This window comes from Lonchura striata, chromosome 27 (genome assembly GCF_050655825.1).
Source record: "Lonchura striata isolate lonStrDom1 chromosome 27, ASM5065582v1, whole genome shotgun sequence".
Lineage (NCBI taxonomy): Eukaryota > Metazoa > Chordata > Aves > Passeriformes > Estrildidae > Lonchura > Lonchura striata.
In genome coordinates, this window is record NC_140729.1 from 2,057,950 (window position 1) to 2,085,801 (window position 27,852).

Genomic DNA, 27,852 nt, shown 5'->3' on the forward strand with positions numbered 1-27,852 from the left:
GAAGAGCTGGATTTGGGATTCTGGCTCTGGAGAAGGACTTGGATGTGGATGAAGGGTTGGATTTGGGATTCTGGCTCTGGAGAAGGATTTGGATGTGGATGCAGGGCTGGATTTGGGATTCTGGCTCTGGAGAAGGATTTGGATGTGGATGAAGGGCTGGATTTGGGATTCTGGCTCTGGAGAACACTCAGAGAAAAATTTGGGTTGTGCTGGGCACCAGGATGTGGATGAAGAGCTGGATTTGGGATTCTGGCTCTGGAGAACACTCAGAGAAAAATTTGGGTTGTGCTGGGCACCAGGATGTGGATGAAGAGCTGGATTTGGGATTCTGGCTCTGGAGAAGGATTTGGATGTGGATGAAGGGTTGGATTTGGGATTCTGGCTCAGGAGAAGGATTTGGATGTGGGTGAAGGGTTGGATTTGGGATTCTGGCTAAGGGGAACATACAGAGAAGGATTTGGGCTGTGCTGGGCACCAGGATGTGGATGCAGGGCTGGATTTGGGATTCTGGCTCTGGAGAAGGGAGGGGGTTCTGCTGGATTTGGGATTCTGGCTCTGGAGAAGGGAGGGGGCTGTGCATGATTTGGGATTCTGGCTCAGGAGAAGGATTTGGGTTGTTTTGCCCACTCCTCTCCTGCGCAGAGTGGCACAGACCCCCGAGATGGCCCAGGCCAGGCCGAGGGCACCACCAAAAATTGCTTTTCACCACCAAAAATTGCTTTTCACCACCAAAAAGTGCAGAGATAAGGAATTTGGCAGAGATAAGGAATTTGGCAGACACCGGGGGAAGGGCTGGGACACTCCTGGGGGCTCTCAGCATTTCACACCGAGGCACAATCCCGATTTTCCCTGGTTTTGCCTGGTTTTCCTAAGAACAAAGGAACCATTCCCGATGTCCAGGTCAAAGCTGCCGATCCCACAGGAGCAGAGGGAAAAAGCAGCCGGATGCCAACAAAAAATCAGGGATCAAAAACATGAAGTGAGGGAGGAAAACCTCTTCCACTGCCCAGAGCCTTCATCCTCAGCTCAATCCAGTTTTGAAGCTGCAAAAACATCTCCTCCCTCTCACTTTTCCAAGCTTTTAATTCCTGGTCACTGGAATTCTCCAGCAGCAGCACTCAGAATTTTGGGCTGATGATTTCTCCACCAAAGCCCGTTCCTTCCCCAATAAAAGCCACATCAATATTCCCTGTCATTCAGGGACAGCTGTTGGGATGAACGGGCCAGGCGTAATTTTGTTTCAAAACCTGACTGTAGCCTCAAAAGCGGCAATTAGCATTAGGAAATTGATGGGGAAATGAGATTTGTTTACTAACAAGATGCAGCTGATGGGAGTGTGTGAGCCCCACTCTCAGGAATTTGCTCAGGAAAATAAAGATATTTTGTTCCCCTCCAAGCTTTCCAATCAGGCATCTCGGTGAGTATTAGTTAAAACTTCATTGTGCTCTGGGGAAGGAGGTAAAATACACACGGGAAAATCACTTTAGCATGGAGAAAAACCCACAGCTGCTGCTTAGCACAGAGCAACTGGGTGATGGTTTGAGGGAAAAACCCAGTTTTCCATCAATTAGAGCATGATTAATCAGTATCCAGGCTAACAACCCCACCGTGCAAAGGGAGGGAAGAGGGAATCTCGCAGTCAATAATTCCCCTGGGGAAAAAAAAAAAAAAAAGCATCCCCTAGTGAGAGCAGATCCATTTATTCCAGAAAAAAAAAGTCCTTGGAAAGCTGCTGGAAAGGATTCCTGGGATCAGGCAGTGCCACCCTCCTGTCCACGCTCCCAGTTCTCCCAGTCCTCTCACTGGTGGGCAGAGCTGATGCTTCAAAAAAAAAAAGGTGGGAAAAGGATCCTGGAATGGGGATTTGAATGGGAAAAATGCTCCTGGAATGGGGATTTGAATGGGAAAAATGTTCCTGGAATGGGGATTTGAAAGGAGCTGCTGGAATGGGGATTTGAGCAGGAAAAGGATCCTGGAATGGGGATTTGAGCAGGAAAAAGATCCTGGAATGGGGATTTGATGAGGAAAAGGACTCCTGGAATGGGGATTTGAATGGAAGAATGGATCCTGGAATGGGGATTTGAGCAGGAAAAGGATCCTGGAATGGGGATTTGAGCAGGAAAAGGATCCTGGAATGGGGATTTGAGCAGGAAAAGGATCCTGGAATGGGGATTTGAGCAGGAAAAGGGATCCTGGAATGGGGATTTGAATGGAAGAATGGATCCTGGAATGGGGATTTGAGCAGGAAAATGATCCTGGAATAGGGATTTGAATGGAAAAGGTTCCTGGACTGGGGATTTGAATGGAAAAGGCTCCTGGAATGGGGATTTGAATGGAAAAGGCTCCTGGACTGGGGATTTGAATGGAAAAGGCTCCTGGACTGGGGATTTGAATGGAAAAGGCTCCTGGAATGGGGATTTGAATGGAAAAGGCTCCTGGAATGGGGATTTGAATGGAAAAGGCTCCTGGACTGGGGATTTGAATGGAAAAGGCTCCTGGAATGGGGATTTGCTGAGGAGCTCTGGATGAGCCCTTGGCAGCCAGGCCCTGCCCATCTGCTGCTCTCCCCAGAGGTCAATTAGAGCTGGGTAGGGACAGATCCAGGCTGTCCCCACCGTGCCAGGAGCAATTTCTGGGATGTGAGGCTTTGATTTGTGGCAGATGCTGCTCTGGCAGCACGGAAGGCAAGGCTGCAGAGCTGGGAGCTCCATTCCCAGCTCTGCTGTTTCCCTGGAATACAAACGAGCTGCTGGCACTGCTCCTGAGGGCCTGGGAGATGGAGCTGCCTCGGGCAAGGTCCCTGCAGCCAGCAGATCTCCCCACTGCCACCAGAACGGGTTTGTGCCTTCCCCTGCCAGCAGCCAGAGCCACTGGGATCGTTTCCAGCTGAGGAACTGCCAGCAGGACCACAGCCCTACAGACACAGATCCACAATTTCCTTCCATCCCCACAGACACAAATCCACAATGCCATCTCTGGGATCCCAGAGCCTTCCATCCCCACAGACACAAATCCACAATGCCATCTCTGGGATCCCAGAGCCTTCCATCCCCACAGACACAGACCCACAATCCCATCTCTGGGATCCCAGAGCCTTCCATTCCTACAGACACAGACCCACAATCCCAGAGCCTTCCATCCCCACAATCCCAGAGCCTTCCATCCCCACAGACACAGACCCACAATCCCAGAGCCTTCCATCCCCACAATCCCAGAGCCTTCCATCCCCACAGACACAGACCCACAATCCCAGAACCTTCCATCCCCACAGACACAGATCCACAATCCCAGAGCCTTCCATCCCCACAGACACAAATCCACAATGCCATCTCTGGGATCCCAGAGCCTTCCATCCCCACAGACACAAATCCACAATGCCATCTCTGGGATCCCAGAGCCTTCCATCCCTACAGACACAAATCCACAATGCCATCTCTGGGATCCCAGAGCCTTCCATTCCTACAGACACAAATCCACAATGCCATCTCTGGGATCCCAGAGCCTTCCATCCCCACAGACACAGACCCACAATCACCTCCCTGGGATCCCAGATGGGATCCCAGAGCCTTCCATCCCTAAAGAAACAAATCCACAATCCCAGAACCTTCCATCCCCACAGACACAAATCCACAATGCCATCTCTGGGATCCCAGAGCCTTCCATCCCCACAGACACAGACCCACAATCACCTCCCTAGGATCCCAGATTGGATCCCAGAGCCTTCCATCCCTAAAGAAACAAATCCACAATCCCAGAATCCATCCCCACAGACACAGATCCACAATCCCATCTCTGGAATCCCTGAGCATCCCATCCCCACAGACACAAATCCACAATCCCATCTCTGGAATCCCTGAGCATCCCATCCCCACAGACACAGATCCACAATCCCCTCCCTGGGATCCCAGATGGGATCCCAGAGCCTTCCGTCCCCACAGACACAGATCCACAATCCCCTCCCTGAGATCCACAATCTCCTTCCATTCCCACAGACACAGATCCCAAATCACCTCCCATCCCCAAAGACACAAATCTACAATCCCATCTCTGGGATTTCTGAGCCTGTCATCCCTGCAGACACAGATCCTCAATCCCAGAGCCTTCAATCCCTACACACACAGATCCCAAATCCCCTCCCATCCCCACAGACACAGATCCACAATCCCCTCCCATCCCCACAGACAGATCCCAAATCCCCTCCCATCCCCACAGACAGATCCCAAATCCCCTCCCATCCCCACAGACAGAGATCCTAAATCCCCTCTCATCCACAGATCCCAAATCCCCTCTCATCCACAGACAGATCCACAATCTCCTTCCATCCCCACAGACACAGATCCCAAATCCCCTCCCATCCCTACAGACACAGATCCACAATCCCAGAGCCTTCAATTCCCACAGACACAGATCCCAAATCCCCTCCCATCCCCACAGACAGATCCCAAATCCCCTCCCATCCCCACAGACAGATCCCAAATCCCCTCCCATCCCCACAGACAGATCCCAAATCCCCTCCCATCCACAGACAGATCCCAAATCCCCTCCCATCCCCACAGACACAGATCCCAAATCCCCTCCCATCCCCACAGACAGATCCCAAATCCCCTCCCATCCCCACAGACAGATCCCAAATCCCCTCCCATCCACAGACAGATCCCAAATCCCCTCCCATCCCCACAGACAGATCCCAAATCCCCTCCCATCCCCACAGACACAGATCCCAAATGCCCTCCCATCCCCACAGACAGATCCCAAATCCCCTCCTATTCCCACAGACAGATCCCAAATCCCCTTCAATTCCCACAGACACAGATCCCAAATCCCCTCCTATTCCCACAGACACAGATCCCAAATCCCCTCCCATCCCCACAGACAGATCCCAAATCCCCTCCCATCCCCACAGACAGATCCCAAATCCCCTCCCATCCACAGACAGATCCCAAATCCCCTCCCATCCACAGACACAGATCCCAAATCTCCTCCCATCCACAGACACAGATCCCAAATCCCCTCCCATCCCCACACACAGATCCCAAATCCCCTCTCATCCACAGATCCCAAATCCCCTCCCATTCCCACAGACACAGATCCCAAATCCCCTCCCATTCCCACAGACACAGATCCCAAATCCCCTCCCATTCCCACAGACACAGATCCCAAATCCCCTCCCATCCACAGACAGATCCCAAATCTCCTCCCATCCCCACAGACAGATCCCAAATCCCCTCCCATCCACAGACAGATCCCAAATCCCCTCCCATCCACAGACACAGATCCCAAATCCCCTCCCATCCCCACAGACAGATCCCAAATCCCCTTCAATTCCCACAGACACAGATCCCAAATCCCCTCCCATCCCCACAGACAGATCCCAAATCCCCTCCCATCCCCACAGACAGATCCCAAATCCCCTCCCATCCCCACAGACAGATCCCAAATCCCCTCCCCGGATCCCAGCAGCAGCCCCTCACCCCCAGGTTTCCATGGCTCCCGGAGCATCGCTCTGTGTTCATCTCCTCCCTTCCAGAACCTTCCCAACTTCCCCATCCCGTGCACGTGGATCCATCCAGAGCATGGAAAACACACCTGGAGCACCTGACACCCCCCCAACCCCCAGGAGGAGCTTCCCCAGGAACCTTCCCCACCTCTGCTGCACCCAGGCTGTGACAGAAAACTCCAAAATCCACCCTGAGCCACCAAACTCCCCTTCCACACCCCTCCCCTCCGCGCTTTTCTCGTCCAAAATTCAAATTATTTGACTCACACCACCCCTGCTCACACCAGCCCCACCCCAGCCCTGCCTGGGACCATCAGGAGATGTTTTTGGAACACCCCAAACTGGAGATCCACGGGGCAGCTCTTGCTTTTGGGGTGCTCCAGCTCCAAAATCCACCCTGAGCCACCAAACTCCACTTCCACACCCCTCCCCTCCGCGCTTTTCTCGTCCAAAATTCAAATTATTTGACTCACACCACCCCACCCCAACCCTGGCTGGGAACACCAGATGTTTTTGGAACACCCCAAACTGGAGACCCACACCAAATCCAAACAATTCTGACAAAATTATTGGGTTTTTTTTTTTGATTTCTCTGTGAAGAGCTCACCCCAAGTCCAAACAATTCTGAGAAAATTATTGTTTTTTTAATTTCTCTGAAGTTCACCCCAGACCCCAAGAATTCTGACCAATTGGTTTTTTGGCTGCTTTCTCTGTGAAGAAGTTCATCCCAAACCCAAACAATTCTGCAAAATTATTGTTTGATTTCTCTGAAGAAGTTCACCCCAGACCCAAACAATTCTGACAAAATTATTGTTTGATTTCTCTGAAGTTCACCCCAGACCCAAACAATTCTGACAAAATGGTTTTTGGCTGCTTCCTCTGTGAAGAAGTTCATCCTAGACCCAAACAATTCTGACAAAATTATTGTTTGTTTGATTTCTCTGAAGTTCACCCCAGATCCAAACAATTCTGACAAAATTATTGTTTGATTTCTCTGTGAAGAGCTCACCCCAGATCCAAAGAATTCTGACAAAATTTCTTCAGAGAAATTGTTTGATTTCTCTGAAGTTCACCCCAGATCCAAAGAATTCTGACAAAACGTTTTTTTGTTTTATTTCTCTGTGAAAAGCTCACCCCAAATCCAAACAATTCTGGCAAGATTATTGTTTGATTTCTCTGAAGAAGTTCACCCCAAATCCAAACAATTCTGACAAAATTATTGTTTGATTTCTCCAAAGTTCACCCCAGACCCAAACAAACAAATTAAAGCATTTCCAACAAAAGCTTAAATACATTCCCAAATAATTCCCAAACCCCTCAGCTGGAGGCACATAATTCCAATTCCCACCTAAGCAAACCTCACCCCAGTGTGGCAGAAAACTGGAAGGGATTTCCTGGGAAATCCTTTCCAAAGGTCAGGAGGTCACAGCTGAATTTTCTCACCCCTTTTTTCCTTCCTGGCAGCAATTTCTTCCTAATACACATCGATATAATCTCATTATCAGCTTAATGTCAGCTCAGCTCTGCCCAAAATTCTCACAGCCAAGAGCTCCCAAATTTACTCTTGTCCTCATCCTCAAATTCCTGCCAGGTTCCTACTGCCCACACAGCTACAACAAAGAAAAACACACACAAAAAAAAAAAACAAACCCAAAATAAAAGGTCAATTACCAGCAAACAAACTGTCTGTAGTCGGAAAAATCCCTAAATTTCCATTTTTTTTCAGGGCTGCTAATGGCAGCACTGATCAAAGGCTGATTAAATTAATTATCTTGCTTCCTGGGCAAGGTTGGGAGCACTTGGAACATCCTTTGCCTCAAAGCTGAACCACATTTGGAAATTTTTGCAGGCCAGGAATGCAAGGAGTGTTTTTAAAAAAAAACATTCCGGATGTGTTATTTGTTTTGGGAAAAAAAAAAAAAAAAAAAAGGAGACTGAATTGCTTTCACTCTCTAGGAAACATCCACTAATCCACTGGAGAAATAGGTGTGTCTGAGCCCTAAAAGTGGATTAATTGAGGATTTTGGCTTCTTTGGCCACCAAGAACAGCAGGCAGCAGCCACATGCAAGGATCAATCCTCCATCATAAACCAGGGAGAAGTTTCCAGAGAAAACACAGGGATGGAATGAAGGAATTCCCAGCACAGACACCCCCAAGTGACCCTCTCCAACCTGGCCATGGAGAAACTGAGGCCCTTTTGGGACAAATTGCTCATTTTTGGGGGGTGGAGATGGGCACACATTGTGCAGGTGAGGCACTGTCCCCTCTGGGTTGTGACAATCCCTCCCTGGCACAGCCACAGGGACAATTTGGGGGTTGGCACAGGGGCTGGGGGTGCCAAATCCGTGTGCCCACCAGTGCCACGGCAACATCACCCAAAAATGCATCAGTGCCCCTGCCCGGTCCTGGGAAAAAAGGTGTGGGAAAGGTGCCAGGGGTGGGGACAGTGGCGGGGTCACCCCGACATGGGGGTCCCCAAAACCAGCAGAAAAGGGAGCAGAGAGAGCTGGGAGGGGCTGGGACAGGGGTGGGGACACTGGCAGGGACACCCCGACATGGGGGTCCCCAAAACCAGCAGAAAAGGGAGCAGAGAGTGGGGCTGGGACAGGGGTGGGGACACTGGGAATAAGGGACACCCCGACATGGGAGTCCCCAAAGAGCCTGGGGACACAAAACCAGCAGAAAAGGGAGCAGAGAGCAGGGAAGGGGTAGGGCAGGGGTGGAGACATTGGGAATAAGGGACACCCCGAGCTGGGGGTCCCCAAAACCAGCAAAAAAGGGAGCAGAGAGGGCAGGGAGGGGCTGGGACAGGGGTGGGGACACTGGGAATAAGGGACACCCCGACTTGGGGGTCCCCAAAACCAGCAGAGAGGGCAGGGAGGGGCTGGGACAGGGGTGGAGACATTGGGAATAAGGGACACCCCGACATGGGGGTCCCCAAATCCAGCAGAAAAGGCAGCAGAGAGTGGGGCTGGAACAGGGGTGGGGACACTGGCAGGGACACTCCAACATGGGGGTCCCCAAATCCAGCAGAAAAGGGAGCAGAGAGGGCAGGGAGAGGCTGGGACAGGGGTGGGGACACTGGGAATAAGGGACACCCCGACTTGGGGGTCCCCAAAACCAGCAGAGCCCAGGGAGGGGGTAGGACAGGGGTGGGGACACTGGGAATAAGGGACACCCCGACATGGGGGTCCCCAAAACCAGCAAAAAATGGAGCAGAGAGATCAGGGAGGGGCTGGGACAGGGGTGGGATGGGGAGGGAGGGAGGGAAGGCTGGGATTCAGCAGGGATGAGGGGAAAATGCTGCTCTGGAGGAGAGGGAAAAGGCCTGGGAAGGGTCAGGTGTGAGGGGGTCAGGCATTGCTGAGGGGAATGAGGGGGGATGGAGGGGGACATGGGAATGAGGGGAATGAGGGGAATGAAGGGGATAAGGGAATGAGGGGAACCAGGGGGATGAGGTGAATGAAGGGGATAAGGGAATGAGGGGGATGATGAGGGGAATGAGGGCATTGCTGAGGGGGATGAGGTGGAATAAGGGGGATGAAGGGGAATGAGGGGGATGAGGGCATTGCTGAGGGGGACGAGGGGGATGAAGGGAATGAGGGGGATGAAGGGGATGAGGGGAATGAAGGGGAATGAGAAGAATGAAGGGGATGAAGTGAATAAAGGGGTTGAGGGGATGAGGGGAATGAGGGGAATGGGGGCATTGCTGAGGGGGATGAGAGGGACGAGGGGGAGGAGGGGAATGAGGGGGATGAAGAGGATGAGGGGAATGAGGGCATTGCTAAGGGGGATGAGGGGTGTGAGTGGAATGAAGGGGATAAGGGGGACGAGGGCATTGCTGAGGGGGATGAGGGACGTGAGTGGAATGAAGGGGATAAGGGGGATGAGGGCATTGCTGAGGGGGATGAGGGGTGTGAGTGGAATGAAGGGGATAAGGGGGACGAGGGCATTGCTGAGGGGGATGAGGGACGTGAGTGGAATGAAGGGGATAAGGGGGATGAGGGCATTGCTGAGGGGGATGAGGGGCACGAGTAGAATGAAGGGGATAAGGGGGATGAGGGCATTGCTGAGGGGGATGAGGGGTGTGAGTGGAATGAAGGGGATAAGGGGAATGAGGGCATTGCTGAGGGGGATGAGGGGTGTGAGTGGAATGAAGGGGATAAGGGGGATGAGGGCATTGCTGAGGGGGATGAGGGGCACGAGTGGAATGAAGGGGATGAGGGCATTGCTGAGGGGGATGAAAGGGGATGAGGGGTTGAAGGGGCCGAGGCCCCGCTGCCGGGGCGCTCTGAGGGGCTCTCTCCCAGCTCTGAGGGCTCCGAGGTGGGGCTGGCTGAGGGGTGGGGGAGCCGCCGCGCCGCCCGCTCTCACCGTGTGGTTCGCCCCCCACATCAGGACGCTGAGCAGCGGCTCGGAGGCCCGGAACAGCTTCACCTTCTGACACACGAAGTGTTTCTTCTTGGTCTTGGTCTTGCTGGCGCTCAGGGCCGAGCCCACGGCCGAGCCCACGGCCGCCGCCGCCGTCCCCGCGGCCCCCGCGCAGTTCGCGGCCATGGCGGACCCCCTCCCCGCGCCCCCCCTACCCGCGCATGGTTCCGCCCGCTCCCCCCCCCATCTCCCCGCCGCAGTGGTACGGCCCGGCCCGTTCAGCTGTTCAGCTTTAGGCTCGCCGCTCCCCCCACTCTACCCGCGGTGGTTCGGTCCATGTGTGTCCCCCCCCAGCCGTGGTGGTTCGCTCCGCCGCCAGCCCGCGCTGAGGAGGCGCCAAGATGGCGGCGGGGTGAGGGGGTGCGGAGCGGGAGGCGCCATGTCCCGCCCGAGCGGGGTGGAGGGGGAGCGGTGGGTGATACCGGCGAGAGAAGCGCGGCTCGGGATGCGGCAGAGCCGCGGTAGCGCTGGGATGTGAGGGTGAACAACGGAGAGGGATAACGGGCGGATAAAGAGACAGAGAGGGGGGGAAAAAAAAAAACCCCGTTCCCTCCTCCCTCCTACTGGAGATGGTCTCGTCCAATCGCTGTGCCAGAGCCACGCCCCGCTGTGGAACGGACCAATCAGCAGCGAGGCGGCTGGATTTATGAATGGGCTGTTCCGCGCGTCACGCGCCGTCCCTTAAAGGGACCGCGCCCCCTCGGGGACCCCACCGGGACCCTCGGGGCGACAACCGGGACCCCCCGACGCCGGTCCCGGGGCTGCACACAGCCGGGAAGCGGCTGCTGCGGCCCCCCGAACCCTCACCGAGCCCTCCCACCCACCCCTGCACCTCCCACGAAGGGTGTTCAACAAAGGACAGCCAAGCTTGTTAATTAAAAATGTCAAATAAATCTACGCTGCTGTACATATACACATTACTTACATTAGAAAATCCCAGAGAAACGCTTGCCGTGCCAGCTGCGCTCTTGCTCGTTGCCCTTTTGCTCCCCACACCCCTCATAAACAGATTTTTTTGGGGTCAAATATTAATGAAATAAACGCGAGAGGGACCGAGGAGCTGCTGCCAGGGGTGGGTGCAAAGGGTGAAAGTGTGGAACAGGGTTTGAGTGCTTTTCTCAAATTCCATTTGGTGGTTCCACTGTTCTGCTCTGCATTTTGAGGATCAACAAAAATAAATCTTCGACCCTGGCACTGGCAGGAAGTTTGGTAATAATGTACAAAAGTGACACCAGCAGCTCTGCTGAGAATTAAAACACAAAATCTCCAAACTCGGAGCCCCTCAACGCTCTGGGGAGCTGGAATTGTTCCTGCAGAGCTCTCTCACCTCCGGGAACCAAAATCCAGCCAGCTCAGGCTTCACCTCTGCATAAAATTCTTTTCCAGGGCAGCAGGAGTCCTCTGCAGGGAGTGGATGTTGCGTTTGACTCGATCCTCCAGGCTGGAGGTGGAGGCACTCTCCAGCTTCAAACGGCTGCAAAAACACAAATCACAACAAGCCTGGCACTGAGGGACGGCGGATCTGCAGCAGAAAATGGAAATTGGGGTGGGATTCCTGCCTGGGAGGGGCTGGGATGGGATTCCCAGAGAGGAGGGATCGCTGGGAGGGTCCCAGGAGCAGCTTGGGATAGGGGGAGGTGGGCATGGATGGGGTTGAAGGTCATTTCCAACCCAAAATGTTCCAAAATTCTGTGATTTTGTGATCCCACCTTGGGCTGGAAGTGTCCCAGGAGCAGCCTGGGACAATGAGAGGTGGCCCTGGATGGGGTTTAAGGTCATTTCCAACCCAAAATGTTCCAAATTCTGTGATTTTCTAATCCCACCTTGGGCAGGGAATGTCCCAGAAGCAGCCTGGGACAATGAGAGGTGGCCCTGGATGGGGTTTAAGGTCATTTCCCACCCAAAATGTTCCAAATTATGTGATTTTGTGATCCCACCTTGGGCCTGGATGGGGTTTAAAGTCCTTTCCAACCCAAATTGTTCCAAATTCTGTGATTTTGTGATCCCACCTTGGGCTGGATGGGGTTTAAAGTCCTTTCCAACCCAAAATGTTCCAAATTCTGTGATTTTGTGATCCCACCTTGGGCCTGGATGGGGTTTAAAGTCCTTTCCAACCCAAAATGTTCCAAATTCTGTGATTTTGTGATCCCACTTGGGCCTGGATGGGGTTTAAAGTCCTTTCCAACCCAAAATGTTCCAAATTCTGTGATTTTGTGATCCCACCTTGGGCCTGGATGGGGTTTAAGGTCATTTTCCACCCAAAATGTTCCAAATTCTGTGATTTTGCGATCCCACCTTGGGCAGGGACAGTGGGAGGTGGCCCTGGATGGGGTTTATGGTCCTTTCCAACCCAAAATGTTCCAAATTCTGTGATTTTGTGATCCCACCTTGGGCAGGGACAGTGGGAGGTGACCCTGGATGGGGTTTAAGGTCCCTTCATGTGCAAGGCCATGATCTCAATTTTTTGGGTTGAGAGGGAAAATTTGGGAACAGTTCTGTCAGCCACAGGGAGATGGTCAAGGCCATGATCTGAATTTTAAGGCCATAATCTCAATTTTAAGGCCATGATCTCAATTTTAAGGCCATGATCTCAATTTTAAAACCATAATTTTAATTTTTTGGATTGAGGGAAAATTCGGGAACAGCAGTTCTGTCAGCCACGGGGAGATGGTCAAGGCCACAATCTAAATTTTAAGGCCATGATCTAAATTTTAAAGCCATAATCTCAATTTTAAGGCCACAATCTTAATTTTAATACTATAATCTCAATTTTAATACTATAATCTCAATTTTAAGGCCATAATCTCAATTTTAAGGCCATAATCTCAAATTTCAAACCATAATCTCAAATTTAAAGCCATAATCTCAATTTTAAAGCCATAATCTCAATTTTCAAGACAAAATCTCAATTTTAAAGCCATAATCTCAATTTTCAAACCATAATCTCAAATTCAAAGCCATCATCTCAATTTTCAAGTCATAATCTCAATTTTAAAGCCACGATCTCAATTTCCAAGCCACAATCTGAATTTTTTTGAGCGGAGGGGAAATTTGGGAACAGCATTTCTGTCAGGGAGACGATCTGAACCACCCCAAAAATCTGAATTTCCCCTTGGATGAGGAAGGAATGAAAGACTCACTGGAAGAATTTCCCATCCCTGGAGTCGAGTTTCTCCAGCTCCCTCTCCAGCTCCTCCTCCTTTCGGTGCTTCCTCAGGTTTTTGGCTCTCTCCTCCTCCCTCCACTTGGCATTTTCCATCATTTCCTGACGTTTCCTCTCCAGTTCCTCAGGAGAAATCTTCCTGTTTGCACACACAGACACATCCCTGCGTGAAACCGTTTTCACAACCACCAGATTTTGGCAGAGACAAAAACCTGCCAAGCTATAAATTAAAATAATGCACTCGCAGGAGTGAGGTTAATTAAAAAAAAAAAAAAAAAAAGCAAAAATCAGTGATTGTTTTGTTAGATTCTGAGAGGGAACAGAAGCATCACATAGAGAATTCCTACAAACCTTTAATATCCTAGTCTTTATCTTTATTAAAAGATAAAAATATCAAATATCGAGGTCAAAAATCTTCCTGAAGAGTCTATAGGGCAAATCTATTTTTATTAGAGGGAAAACTGAATGCTCATTAATTAAAATTCCCAAAGACTTATCAACACTTGTGGAAAGACATTAATTTTCTTGATCTAAATGATAAAGCCGGATGCAAAGGGGTTTTCCTGTAGTGGTGGAAATTTGGATTTAATTTTAATTTTCAAACAGTAACAGGAAATAATCTACACAGGAAAACATTTCTGGAGAGATTTTTCTGTGAAGATTTTTTCAGTGCCCCACAGCCCCTCACCTTCCTCACTTTGGGGTGGTGGAATTGTTCAGGTTGGAAAAGGTTCAGATCAACCAAATTTGCTTCAAAATCCCCCAAAATTAGGAGGATTCAACACAGGTTTGTCAGCTTGTGAGGACATTTTCTAAATGCCCATTTTTAAAATGTTCTGCCTCCCCATAACCCAGCAGGAGGCTCTTTTCTCCTTTTTGAATTTAATCTCCCTCTTGAATTTAATTTTAATCTCCCTCTTGAATTTAATTTTAATCTCTCTCTTCAATTTTATTTTATTTTCCCTCTTGAATTTAATTTTAATCTCCCTCTTGAATTTAATTTTAATCTCTCTCTTCAATTTTATTTTATTTTCCCTCTTGAATTTAATTTTAATCTCCCTCTTGAATTTAATTTTAATCTCTCTCTTCAATTTTATTTTATTTTCCCTCTTGAATTTAATTTTAATCTCCCTCTTGAATTTAATTTTAATCTCCCTCTTCAATTTAATTTTAATCTCCCTCTTCAATTTAATTTTAATCTCCCTCTTCAATTTAATTTTAATCCCTCTTGGATTTAATTGAACTCCTAATTGGTTGTAATTCCAAGATGATGCTGTCAGAATAATTTTTTTTTTTTTTCTCTGATGGGACAGAACCTCCCAATTACAGAATTTTCACAATTAGTGGGTTGGAAGAGACTTTCAGGATCATCAAGTCCAAGCCAACCCCAACAGCTCAACCAAGCCCTGGCACCCAGTGCCACCTCCAGCCTTGGTTGAACATCTCCAGGGGTGGTGGCTCCACCTCCTCCCAAGCCCCAGAAATTCCCAAAATTTCCCCAAATTCCCAAAATTCGCAGAATTCAACCACTGGGTTGGAAGAGATCTTCAAGGTCATCGAGTCCAACACCTGAACCAAACCCTGGCACCCAGTGCCACCTCCAGGGGTGGTGACTCCACCACCTCCCAAGCCCCAGAAATTTCCAAAATTGCCTCAAATACCCAAAATTCCCAGAATTACAGAACGACCATGTTGGAAGAGACCTTCAGGATCATCAAGTCCAACCCAGCCCCAACTCCTCAACCAAACCCTGGCACCCAGTGCCACCCCCAGGGATGGTTGAACACCCCCAGGGGTGGTTGAACACCTCCAGGGATGGTTGAACACCCCCAGGGATGGTTGAACACCTCCAGGGATGGTTGAACACCTCCAGGGGTGGTTGAACACCCCCAGGGGTGGTTGAACACCCCCAGGGATGGTTGAACACCTCCAGGGGTGGTTGAACACCCCCAGGGGTGGTTGAACACCTCCAGGGATGGTTGAACACCTCCAGGGGTGGTTGAACACCTCCAGGAATGGTTGAACACCTCCAGGGGTGGTTGAACACCTCCAGGGGTGGTTGAACACCTCCAGGGATGGTTGAACACCCCCAGGGGTGGTTGAACACCTCCAGGGGTGGTTGAACACCCCCAGGGGTGGTTGAACACCCCCAGGGGTGGTTAAACACCTCCAGGGGTGGTTGAACACCTCCAGGGGTGGTTGAACACCTCCAGGGATGGTTGAACACCCCCAGGGGTGGTTGAACACCTCCAGGAATGGTTGAACACCTCCAGGGGTGGTTGAACACCTCCAGGGGTGGCTGAACACCTCCAAGGGTGGTTGAACACCTCCAGGGGTGGTGCCTCCACCCCCAGGTGAGCCCCGTTTGTGATTTTTTGGAGGTTTCCCCCATCCCCCTGCTGCCACCAGAGGAAAATCTGGTGCCCAGGGCTTTGTGCCCAGCACAGGGACAAGGACAGGGTGGCACTGACCTGGTGTAGCCCGGGGGGTGCTGGCGCCTGAAGCTTTTTTTTGGGGAAGGACTCCTGCTTCTGCCTTTCTCCTCCCGGCTGCTGTGCCTGCAAAGCCCAAAATACCCACATTTTTTAGCACCAAAATCCACATTTTTAAACATTTCTAAACATTTTTAAACATTCCCTGAGGGTTTGAATAGGTTCTGAGAGTGAGGGAGCTCCCACAGCTGCAGGGCTGGTACCTGGCCATTCTAGGAACAATCCTAACGTGAATAAAATCTGAGTTTATTTTTGAATTGTTTCATCAGCAAACAACAAATTGCCTGCTTTTAGCATTTTAGCTGTATGAAATAAAGGCAATTTAACAGATTGAATGATCAGTTTGAAGAGATCTACATTTCTATCACTTGTTGCTCTTCTTCACCTTCTTCTTCCTTCTCCTCCAGGGGTTTGGGTGGTGTGTTGGAACTGGACAGGAAAGCCCACAGTGCAGGTTTTGAGTGGTCAGTTATTGGGTTAAAAGTGAAAATAATTGATTTCTTAATTGGGTAATTTAGCCTTAAAATACCTTGGAACAAGAGCCAGTTGGGCATTTTGTGCCTTGCTAGTGAGAGACTGCAGAACTGATAAGGAACAACAAACACCCGAGTTTGAACACAAAATTCCTGGTTTAGGTTGGGAATTACAGCTCAAAATATTGAAAATGTTTAACATGCTGATAAAAAGCAACAAAAACCCGAGTTTTAATGCAAAATTCCTGGTTTAGGTTGGGAATTACAGCTTAAAATATTGGAAATGTTTAACAAAATGAAAAGGAACAATAAACACCTGAGTTTGAACACAAAATTCCTGCCTTAGGTTGGGAATTACAGCTCAAAATATTGAAAATGTCTAACACGCTAATAAAAAGCAACAAAAACCCGGAGTTTTAACACAAAATTCCTGCCTTAGGTTGGGAATTCCAGCTCAAAATATTGGAAATGTTTAACAAACTGAAAAGGAACAATAAACACCTGAGTCTGAACACAAAATTCCTGCCTTGGGTTGGGAATTACAGCTCAAAATATTGAAAGTGTCTAACACGCTGATAAAAAGCAACAAAAACCCCGAGTTTTAACACAAAATTCCTGCCTTGGGTTGGGAATTCCAGCTCAAAATATTGGAAATGTTTAACAAACTGAAAAGGAACAATAAACACCTGAGTCTGAACACAAAATTCCTGCCTTAGGTTGGGAATTACAGCTCAAAATATTGGAAAGTTGTTCATGGTGGAGTTTAAATCCCCTGTTACTCACAGCTGGAGCTGATTCCTGCCTTGGCTTGGGAATATTTCAAAATATTGGAAATGTTTAACAAAATGATAAATAACAACAAACACCCGAGGCTGAACACAAACCATCCTCTCAATCCTCACCCTGAGAGAAGCAGGAAAATCAAGCAGAGATTTTTTTTTTACTCCACACATATTTGTGAAACTTTATCAAACGTTCATCTTTCCCCTAAAGGAGCAAGGATTTGTGTTTGGAGCAGGGTCATCTTTTCCGAAAGGAATATTTGGGAATTTCCATCTCCCAGCTCCCTACTCCAAGTTATTCATGGTGGTGTTTAAATCCCCTGTTACTCACAGCTGGAGCTGGGTTAATATTCCTGCTTTAGGTTGGGAATTACAGCTCAAAATATTGGAAAAGTTTAACAAACTGAGTCTGAACACAAACCATCCTCTCAATCCTCACCCTGAGAGAAGCAGGAAAATCAAGCAGAGATTTTTTTACACCACACACATTTGTGAAATTTTCTTGTCAAACGTTCATCTTTCCCCTGAAAGGAGCAGGGATTTGTGTTTGGAGCAGGGTCACCCTTTCCCAAAGGAATATTTGGGAATTTCCATCTCCCTGCACCCTGCTCCAAGTTATTCATGGTGGTGTTTAAATCCCTTGTTACTCACAACTGGAGCTGATTCCTGCCTTGGCTTGGGAATTCCAGCTCCAAATATTGGAAAAGTTTACCAAACCAATAAATAACAACAAACCCCAGCCCAGAGAGGGGCAGGAATTCCCACTCACACTCGGCTGGGCCTGGAGGGGGACGCGGAGCTCCTCTGGGGGTTCCTCCTGCTGGAACGTTCCTGGGGGGACCTGGAGGGGCTCCGGGGGCGCCTCACCTGCGACTCAGAGCGGACAGAAAGGGGGAAATTCAAATTATTCCGGGTTTCGGCTTGGAATTTGGGGTGAGGAATTCGGGATAAGGTTGTTCAGGTGCTCCTCGTTACCCATGGAATGAATACCTGGAATGATGGAATGGTTCCATTCATTCCATGTGAGTGGAACATGGTTTAATTAATTTTAGGTCCAATTTGAAGCCATCTAACCTTGAAATTCAAATTATCCCGGGTTTCGGCTTGGAATTTGGGGTGAGGAATTCGGGATATGGTTGTTCAGGTGCTCCTCGTTACCCATGGAATGAATACCTGGAATGATGGAATGGTTCCATTCATTCCATGTGAGTAGAACATGGTTTCATAAATTTTGGATTCAATTTGGAGCCATCTAACCTTGAAATTCAAATTATTCCAAACTCAGATGGATTTTTGCTTGGAATCTGGGATGTGGTTGTTCAGATGCTCCATGTTATCCATGGAATCAATCCATGGAATGGTTCCATTCATTCCATGTGAGTGGAACATGGTTTCATAAATTCTGGATTCAATTTGGAGCCATCTAACCTTGAAATTCAAATTATTCCAGGTTTCGGCTTGGAATTTGGGGTGAGGAATTCGGGATAAGGTTGTTCAGGTTTGCTCTTCGTTACCCATAGAATGAATCCATAGAATGAATCCATGGAATGATGGAATGGAACATGGTTTAATAAATTTTAGGTTAAATTAATAAATTTTAGGTCCAATTTGAAGCCATCTAACCTTGAAATTCAAATTATTCCAAGCTCAGATGGAGTTTTGTTGGGAATTTGGGATGTGGTTGTTCAGATGCTCCATGTTATCCATGGAATGGTTCCATTCATTCCATGTGAGTAGAACATGGTTTAATAAATTTTGGATTCAATTTGGAGCCATCTAACCTTGAAATTCAAATTATTCCAGGTTTCGGCTTGGAATTTGGAGTGAGGAATTTGGATAACGTTGTTCAGGTGCTCTTCGTTACCCATAGAATGAATCCATAGAATGAATCCATGGAATGATGGAATGGTTCCATTCATTCCATGTGAGTGGAACATGGTTTCATAAATTTTAGGTCCAATTTGAAGCCATCTAACCTTGAAATTCAAATTATTCCAAGCTCGGATGGAGTTTTGTTGGGAATTTGGGATGTGGTTGTTCAGATGTTCCATGTTATCCATGGAATCAATCCATGGAATGGTTCCATTCATTCCATGAGAGTGGAACATGATTTAAGAAATTTTGGATTCAATTTGGAGCCATCTAAGCCTTAAAACTCAAATTATTCCAAGCTCGGATGGAGTTTTGTTGGGAATTTGGGATGTGGTTGTTCAGATGTTCCATGTTATCCATGGAATCAATCCATGGAATGGTTCCATTCATTCCATGTGAGTGGAACATGATTTAAGAAATTTTGGATTCAATTTGGAGCCATCTAACCTTGAAATTCAAATTATTCCAGGTTTCGGCTTGGAATTTGGGGTGAGGAATTCGGGATAAGGTTGTTCAGGTGCTCTTCGTTACCCATAGAATGAATCCATAGAATGAATCCATGGAATGATGGAATGGAACATGGTTTAATAAATTTTAGGTTAAATTAATAAATTTTAGGTCCAATTTGAAGCCATCTAACCTTGAAATTCAAATTATTCCAAGCTCAGATGGAGTTTTGTTGGGAATTTGGGATGTGGTTGTTCAGATGCTCCATGTTATCCATGGAATCAATCCATGGAATGGTTCCATTCATTCCATGAGAGTGGAACATGATTTAAGAAATTTTGTTTTCAATTTGGAGCCATCTAAGCTTTAAAATTCAAATTATTCCAAGCTCGGATGGATTTTTGCTGGGAATTTGGGATAAGGAATTCAGGAATTTGGGATAAGGCTTGTTCACATGTTCCTCATTATCCATGGAATCAATCCATGGAATGGTTCCATTCATTCCATGTGAGTGGAACATGGTTTAATAAATTTTGGATTCAATTTGGAGCCATCTAACCTTGAAATTCAAATTATTCCAAGCTCGGATGGATTTTTGCTTGGAATTTGGGATGTGGTTGTTCAGATGCTCCACATTATCCATGGAATGAATCCATGGAATGGTTCCATTCATTCCATGTGAGTGGAACACGGTTTAATAAATTTTGGATTCAATTTGGAGCCATCTAAGCCTTAAAATTCAAATTATTCCAAGCTCAGATGGATTTTTGCTGGGAATTTGGGATAAGGAATTCAGGAATTTGGGATAAGGCTTGTTCACATGTTCCTCATTATCCATGGAATCAATCCATGGAATGGTTCCATTCATTCCATGAGAGTGGAACATGATTTAAGAAATTTTGGATTCAATTTGGAGCCATTTAAGCCTTGAAATTCAAATTATTCCATATTTTTGCTTGGAATTTGGGATGTGGCTCCAATCTGAACCAAATTTGGCTCCAAATTGAACCAAAATTTATTAAACCATGTCCCACTCACATGGAATGAATGGAACCATTCCATGATTCCATGGATTCATTCCATGGATAATGAGGAACAAACCTCACCCTGAATTCCAAGCAAAAATCCCAAATAATTTGAATTTCAAGGCTTAAATGGCTCCAAATTAAATCTAAAATTTATTAATTCCTCTTCCAGCTGCTGCAGCAATTCCCAAAATTCCCAATTTTCCCCCTCCCTGGGTTGTACCTGCAAACCATATCCCGGGATTTTGGAAGGAGCAGCTTTGCAGGAGGAATTCTCCAGCTTTTTCTGAGACCTAAAAAAAGAAAATAAAATCCTTTTGAAGCCAACAAATTGCAAAAATAAATCAATTTTTAGCAGACCTTAACCCACTAAATAATCATTTAATTGAGTAATTCATTAGGAGTATTAATTAGGTAAAAAGGTGAGAGAGAACGGGTGGAAAAGGAGGAGAAATGGAGGAAAAAATTAAATAAAAAATGAAATAAAATTCACTTATTTCTGGTTTTTTCCTCCTCCTCGGAGCTGGAGGTGCTGGAGCTGCGCCGTCGGTGCTTTTTGTGCTTCCTCTTCTTTTCCTTCTTCTTCTTCCTCTCCTTTTTCTCCAAACTGCTCTGAAGCTGCAGGGAAAAAAAAAAATAGAAAAAATTAATATATTTCAAAATATTTTATTTTAATTGTTGGATTTTTGTTGTTAAAGGTGGAAGAAAAAGGCTTTGCAGTGCCTGCGTTATGAATTTTAATAAATTTGTAAGTTATTTATGTTATATATTTTTAATATATTTATATAAATACCTTTAAAAATAAATAATTTTTTATATTATGTTTTACAGTTTTATATTATAATGTAATTGTATATTATAATTTTATATTCTATTTTATGTTATATATACAAAATTTATATGCGATATAAATTTTCATAAATATCTTTATAAAAATAAATACATTTTAATTTTATATTATAATTTTACATTATAAAATTAAAATATAACATAAAATTATGTTATATACATAAAATTTATATACTATATAAAATTTTATAAATACCTGTATAAAAATAAATAAATTTTTATTTCATATTATATTTTATATTATAATAAAAAATGTATATTATATTTTACATTATATATAAAAATATATTATATAAATGTTTATAAATACCTTGATAAAAATAAATAAATTTTATATTATATGTTATATTAAAACATAATTTCAGATTACATTATAATTTTATATTATGCTATAATTTTATATCCTATTTTATGTTATATATCAAATTTAGATATTATATAAGTTTTTATAAATACCTTTATAAAAATAAATAGTTTTTGTATTACAACATAATTTTATATTATAACTTTATGTAATATTTTATGTTTTTATATATAAGATTTATATATTGTATTAATTTTTAAAAATACCTTTATAAAAATACATAGTTTTAAATATTATATTTTATATTGTATTATAATTTTTATACTTTCTGTTATACATATAAAATTCTATATATTATATCAATTTTTATAAATACCCTAATAAAAATAAATAAAATTTTATATTACATTGAATGTTATATTTCATATTGTATTATAATTTTATATTATGATTTTGTATGACATTTTATGTCATATATATAAAAAATTAATATATTATATAGAATTACTTATAAAAAATTACAATAAAAATTCTGATTTTTCTGCTCAAAACCTGAGGCAAAAATATCTTTACACTGTTTACAAGAAATATAAAAATATGAATAAATTTCTAAAGATTATAGATATTTTTAATTTAAATGTATTTGTAGATTTTTTTGTATTTAAAGGTGTAAAATAATGTCTTTACAGAGAAATATCTTTATAAAAATTTAGATATTTATAAAAGTCTATAGACATTTATAAATTTCAAGGCAGAAAATTTTATTTAAGTCTGAAAATTGAGTTTCTTATTCTGATTTTTGCTCCTCCCCTGCCTCACACCTACCAAGGCTTTGATTTTCTTCATTTTCACTGGATTGTTCAAAACTTCTCTTTTCTTTTCCTCCTCCCTCTTCCTAAAGCAGGAAAAAAAATTAAAAATAAGAAATAAAAAAATAAAATAAAAAAATAAATAAATAAAAAAATAAAAAATAAAATCAGTTTTTAAATCACATTTTCACAGAGAGAATCCAGCAAGTCTAAAAATACAGAAAACAGGAAAAAATAGAAATATTGTGTATTTAGCACAAATGAGGAGGAATTTCCCCTTTCTGATTATCAATTGAACTCTTTTAGTATAGGATAATTAATAATCAATTTAATTGCTTTAATACAGGATCATTAATAGTCAATTGAACTGCTTTAATACAGAATAATTAATAATCAATTGAACTGCTTTGGATACAGGATAATTTATAATCCATTTAACTTCTATAATTAATAATCAATTGAACTGCTATTGATACAGGATAATTAGTAATCAATTTAACTGCTTTTGATATAGGATAATTAATAATCTATTGAAATGCTTTTGATATAGGATAATTAATGACCAACTGAACTGTTTTGATACAGGATCATTAATAATCAATTGAACTGCTTTTGATATAGGATAGTTAATAATCAATTGAACTCCTGTTGATACCAGATAATGAATAATCAATTTAATTGCTACCGATATAGGATAATACACATATTTATAGGATATATATTAGGCTATATCCTAATATATATACATATTAGGATATTTATAGGATATATACATTATGAGATATATATTTATAAGATAATATATATAATTAATTGAACTGCTTTTGATACAGGTAACTATTATATTTATAAGGTATATATTAGGATATACATATCCATATATATATAGATATAAAAACATATATATGATAGATATAAAAAAACATAAATGTATAAAAGGATATTTATAGGATATCTATTTATAGGATAACACAATATTTAGAATCCATTTCTATTCGCAGGACAATACAACATTCCCAAGCCATTGATCCATTTCCCATAGCAGATCATTGATCCATTTCCCATACCAGCTCATTGATCCATTTCCCATAGCAGATCACCGATCCATTTCCGACACCCAATCATTGATCTCTTTCCAATAACAGCTCATTGATCCATTTCCCATACCAGCTCATTGATCCATTCCCCATAGTGGATCATTGATCCATTCCCATAGCAGCTCATCGATCCATTCCCCATAGCAGATCACCGATCCATTTCTGACACCCAATCATTGATCCCTTTCCAATAACAGCTCATTTTGATCCATTTCCCATAGCGGATCATTGATCCATTTCCCATAGCCTATTATTGATCCATTTCCCAGAGCTGATCACTGATCCATTTCCCATAGCAGATCACCAATCCATTCTCCATAGCGGATCACCGATCCATTCCTGACACCCAATCACTGATCCCTTTCCAATAACAGCTCATTGATCCATTCCCCATAGCGGATCACCGATCCATTCCCCATAGCGGATCCCCGATCCATTCCCGACACCCAATCACTGATCCCTTTCCAATAACAGCCCATTGATCCATTCCCCACAGCGGATCCCCGATCCATTCCCCATAGCAGATGACCGATCCATTTCCCATAGCAGCTCATTGATCCATTCCCCACAGCGGATCATTGATCCATTTCCCATAGCAGCTCATTGATCCATTCCCCATAGCGGATCCCCGATCCATTTCCCATAGCAGCTCATTGATCCATTCCCCATAGCGGATCCCCGATCCATTCCCCACAGCGGATCATTGATCCATTTCCCATAGCAGCTCATTGATCCATTCCCCATACCAGCTCATTGATCCATTTCCCATAGCGGATCATTGATCTATTTCCCATAGCAGCTCATTGATCCATTCCCCATAGCGGATCATTGATCCATTTCCATAGTGGATCATTGATCCATTCCCCACAGCGGATCCCCGATCCATTCCCCACAGCAGCTCATTGATCCATTTCCCATACCAGCTCATTGATCCATTCCCCAGAGCGGATCATTGATCCATTTCCCATACCAGCTCATTGATCCATTCCCCATAGCAGATGACCGATCCATTTCCCATACCAGCTCATTGATCCATTCCCCACAGCGGATCATTGATCCATTTCCCATAGCAGCTCATTGATCCCTTTCCCATACCAGCTCATTGATCCATTCCCCACAGCGGATCCCCGACCCGTTCCCGATCCCCGATCCCTCCGCGATCCCCGCGGCGGGCACACCTGATGATGAAGAGCGGGTCCTCGCGGATCTTGGTGGCCATGTCCAGCACGGAGCCGGGCCCGGCGCGGGCGCCGCCGGAGCCGGGCGGCAGCGCCGCGTCGCCGCCCAGCTCGCCGTCCTTGTCCCCAACCTTGGCCAGGATGAACTTGTCCACGGGGCGTCCCAGCAGGTACTCGTCCCTGCTCACCATGCCCCCGGGGCCCTGGTACATCCACTCCAGCTTCTCCTCGCGCTTCCTGCGCCAAAAAATCCCAAATCCACGGAATTCAGAGGTGGGAAGAGACCTTCGGCAGCGTCGGCTTCGAGCCAGCCCCAAAACCTCAGCTCAAGCCTGGCACCCGGTGCCAGCTCCAGCCTTGGTTAAACACCTCCAAGGGTGGTGACTCCACCACCCCCCAAACCCCAGGAATTCCCAAAATTCTCCCAAATACCCAAAATTCCCCCAAATTCCCAGAATTCAATCAGTGGTTTGGAAGAGACCTTCAGGATCATTAAGTCCAACCCAGCCCAAGACCTTCAAGAACATTGAGTCCAACCCAGCCCCAAAACTTCACCTCAAGCCTGGCACCCAGTGCCAGCTCCAGCCTTGGTTAAACAACTCCAGGGCTGGTGGCTCCACCACCTCCCAAACCCCGGGAATTCCCAAAATTCCCCCAAATTCCCAGAATTCAACCACTGGGTTGGAAGAGCCCTGGATCATCGAGTCCAACCCTGCCCCAAAACCTCAACCAAGCCCTGGCACCCGGTGCCCGTGTCCCCATGCCCTCACCGCATGGTGCCCATGTCCCTGTGCCCATGTCCCCGTGTCCGTGTGCCCGTGCCCTCACCGCACGGTGCCCATGTCCCCGTGCCCATGTCCCTGTGCCCTCACCACACGGTGCCCATGTCCCTGTCCCCATGTCCCTGTCCCCTCACCGCACGGTGCCCATGTCCATGTGCTGTCACACATGGTGCCCATGTTCCCGTGCCTTCACCGCACGGTGCCCATGTCCCCGTGCCCATATCCCCGTGCCCATGTCCCCGTGCCCATGCCCTCACCACATGGTGCCCATGTCCCCATGCCCTCACCGCACGGTGCCCATGTCCCCGTGTCCCTGTGCCCGTGCCCTCACCGCACGGTGCCCATGTCCCCGTGCCCATGTCCCCGTGCCCTCACCGCACGGTGCCCATGTCCATGTGCTGTCACACACAGTGCCCATGTCCCCATGCCCGTGTCCCTGTCCCCGTGCCCTCACCGCATGGTGCCCATGTCCCCGTGCCCATGTCCATGTGCTGTCACACACGGTGCCCATGTCCCCGTGCCCGTGCCCATGTCCCCGTGCCCTCACCGCACGGTGCCCATGTCCCCGTGTCCCTGTGCCCGTGCCCTCACCGCACGGTGCCCATGTCCTCGGCATAGCGCTGCATCTCCTCGCGCGCCCGCTCCTCCTGCAGCTCCCGCTGCAGCTCCTCGATCTTCCTCCTCTCGGCCTCGTGCTTCTGCTCCGCCTTCCACACCTTCTCCACATTGCGCAGCGTCTGCGGGTGCCAGCTCTTCTTCAGGTTCTGCGGGACAGCAGGGCACCGGCGTTGGCACCGGGACCGGGATTGGCACAAGGATTGGTGCCAGGATTGGCACCGGGATCAGCACCAGGATTGGCGCCAGGACCAGCAATGGGACTGAAGTTGGCACCAGGATTGGCACTGGGAGCAGCACCAGGACTGGGATTGGCACCAGGATTGGCACTGGGAGCAACACCGGGACCGGGATTAGCACCAGGATTGGCACCGGGGCCAGCACCGGGCCTGGGATTGGCGCATGGATTAGTGCCAGGATTGGCGCCAGGACCAGCACCGGGACCAGCACCAGGATTAGCACCAAGACCAGGACCTGGACTGAGACTGGCACCAGGACTGGCACTGGGACCAGCACCAGGATTGGCACTGGCACCGGGACCAGCACCCGAATTGGCACCAGCACCGGGACCAGCACCCAGACTGGCACCAGGAATGGGACCAGCACCCAGACTGGCACCAGCACCGGGACCAGCACCCAGACTGGCACCAGGACCGGGACCAGCACCCGGACTGGCACCAGGACCGGGACCAGCACTCAGACTGGCACCAGGACCGGGACCAGCACCCAGACTGGCACCAGCACCGGGACCAGCACCCGGATTGGCACCAGGAACGGGACCAGCACCCGGATTGGCACCAGCACCGGGACCAGCACCCAGACTGGCACCAGCCCCGGGACCAGCACCCGGATTGGCACCAGGAACGGGACCAGCACCCGGATTGGCACCAGGAACGGGACCAGCACCCGGATTGGCACCAGCACTGGGACCAGCACCCGGATTGGCACCAGGACCGGGACCAGCACCCGGATTGGCACCAGGAACGGGACCAGCACCCGGACCAGCACCCGGACTGGCACCAGGAACGGGACCAGCACCCGGACTGGCACCAGGAACGGGACCAGCACCCGGACTGGCACCAGGAATGGGACCAGCACCCGGACTGGCACCAGGAATGGGACCAGCACCCGGACTGGCACCAGGAACGGGACCAGCACCCAGACTGGCACCAGGAATGGGACCAGCACCCGGACCAGCACCAGGACCGGCACGGAAGGGCCTGGGCAATGGACCCGCGGCTTCCCCTCCCACCCCCCATGTTCCCCCCCGACTCTCTCACCCCCCATGTTCCCCTCTCAGCCCCCCGGTCCCTGTTCCCCCTCATCTCCCGTGTCTCTCATCCCCCCGTCCCCCTCAATCCCCCCCGTTCCCGGTCCCCCTCAGCACCCCGGTTCCCTCTTTCCCCCGCTTCTCCTCATTCCCCTCATCCCCCCCCGTTCCCGGTTCCCTCATTCTCCCCTCATCCCCCCGGTTCCCTCATCCCCCCCCGTTCCCGGTTCCCTCATTCTCCCCTCATTCCCCCGGTTCCCTCATCCCCCCTGTTCCCGGTTCCCTCATTCTCCCCTCATCCCCCGGTTTCCCCTCAGCCCCCCCGGTGCCTGTTCCGCCTCATCTCCCGGTTCCCTCATCCCCCCCGGTTCCCGGTTCCCTTCAGCCCCGCCCGGTTCTTCCTCATTCCCCCCGATCCCCTCAATCCCACCCGTTCCCGGTTCCCGGTTCCCTCATTTCCCCTCCCCGTTTCCCCCCATCCCCAAGTTCCCGGTTCCCTCATTCTCCCCTCATTTCCCCCCGTTTCCCCTCATCGTTCCGGGTTCCCTCATTCTCCCCTCACATCCCCTCATCCCCCCCGTCCCCGGTTCCCTCATTTCCCCTCATTTCCCGCCGTTTCCCTTCATCCCCCGGTTCCCGGTTCTCACCAGGTCTCCCCCCCCCATCGCGGCCGCCGGACGAGCGCGTCCCCCGCCGCTCCCTGGACAGGAACTACGTCACCACCGCGAGACTTCCTCCTCGCGCGTCACTTCCGGCGCGCCGCTG

General features: G+C 47.7%; 2 protein-coding genes across 3 annotated transcripts in view; both read right to left on the reverse strand.

Annotated features, from left to right (window-relative positions):
- The window catches only part of PIP4K2B (phosphatidylinositol-5-phosphate 4-kinase type 2 beta), a 38,750-nt gene extending 28,677 nt beyond the window's left edge, over window positions 1-10,073 (reverse strand). The window contains exon 1 of the mRNA XM_077788320.2: window positions 9,873-10,073. Coding sequence (XP_077644446.1) covers window positions 9,873-10,055 — 183 coding nt within the window. The 5' untranslated portion in view covers window positions 10,056-10,073. The remainder of the gene's footprint in view (window positions 1-9,872) is intronic.
- Window positions 10,074-10,797: 724 nt separating this feature from the next.
- CWC25 (CWC25 spliceosome associated protein) lies at window positions 10,798-27,789 on the reverse strand. Of its 2 annotated transcripts, none has more exons than XM_085561803.1 (10): window positions 27,735-27,789; window positions 25,794-25,966; window positions 24,421-24,657; window positions 22,162-22,231; window positions 20,677-20,801; window positions 20,407-20,476; window positions 17,609-17,706; window positions 15,564-15,650; window positions 13,070-13,231; window positions 10,798-11,403 (listed from the first exon to the last, which is right to left on the reverse strand). In XM_085561803.1, the coding sequence occupies exons 1-10, from the start codon at window positions 27,750-27,752 to the stop codon at window positions 11,289-11,291; spliced, it is 1,155 nt and encodes a 384-aa protein (XP_085417929.1). In that variant the 5' UTR covers window positions 27,753-27,789; the 3' UTR covers window positions 10,798-11,288. The 2 variants fall into 2 exon arrangements, with proteins under 2 accessions (XP_085417929.1, XP_085417928.1); XM_085561802.1 differs by having other exon boundaries at window positions 17,609-17,712.
- Between the last annotated feature and the right edge of the window lie 63 nt (window positions 27,790-27,852).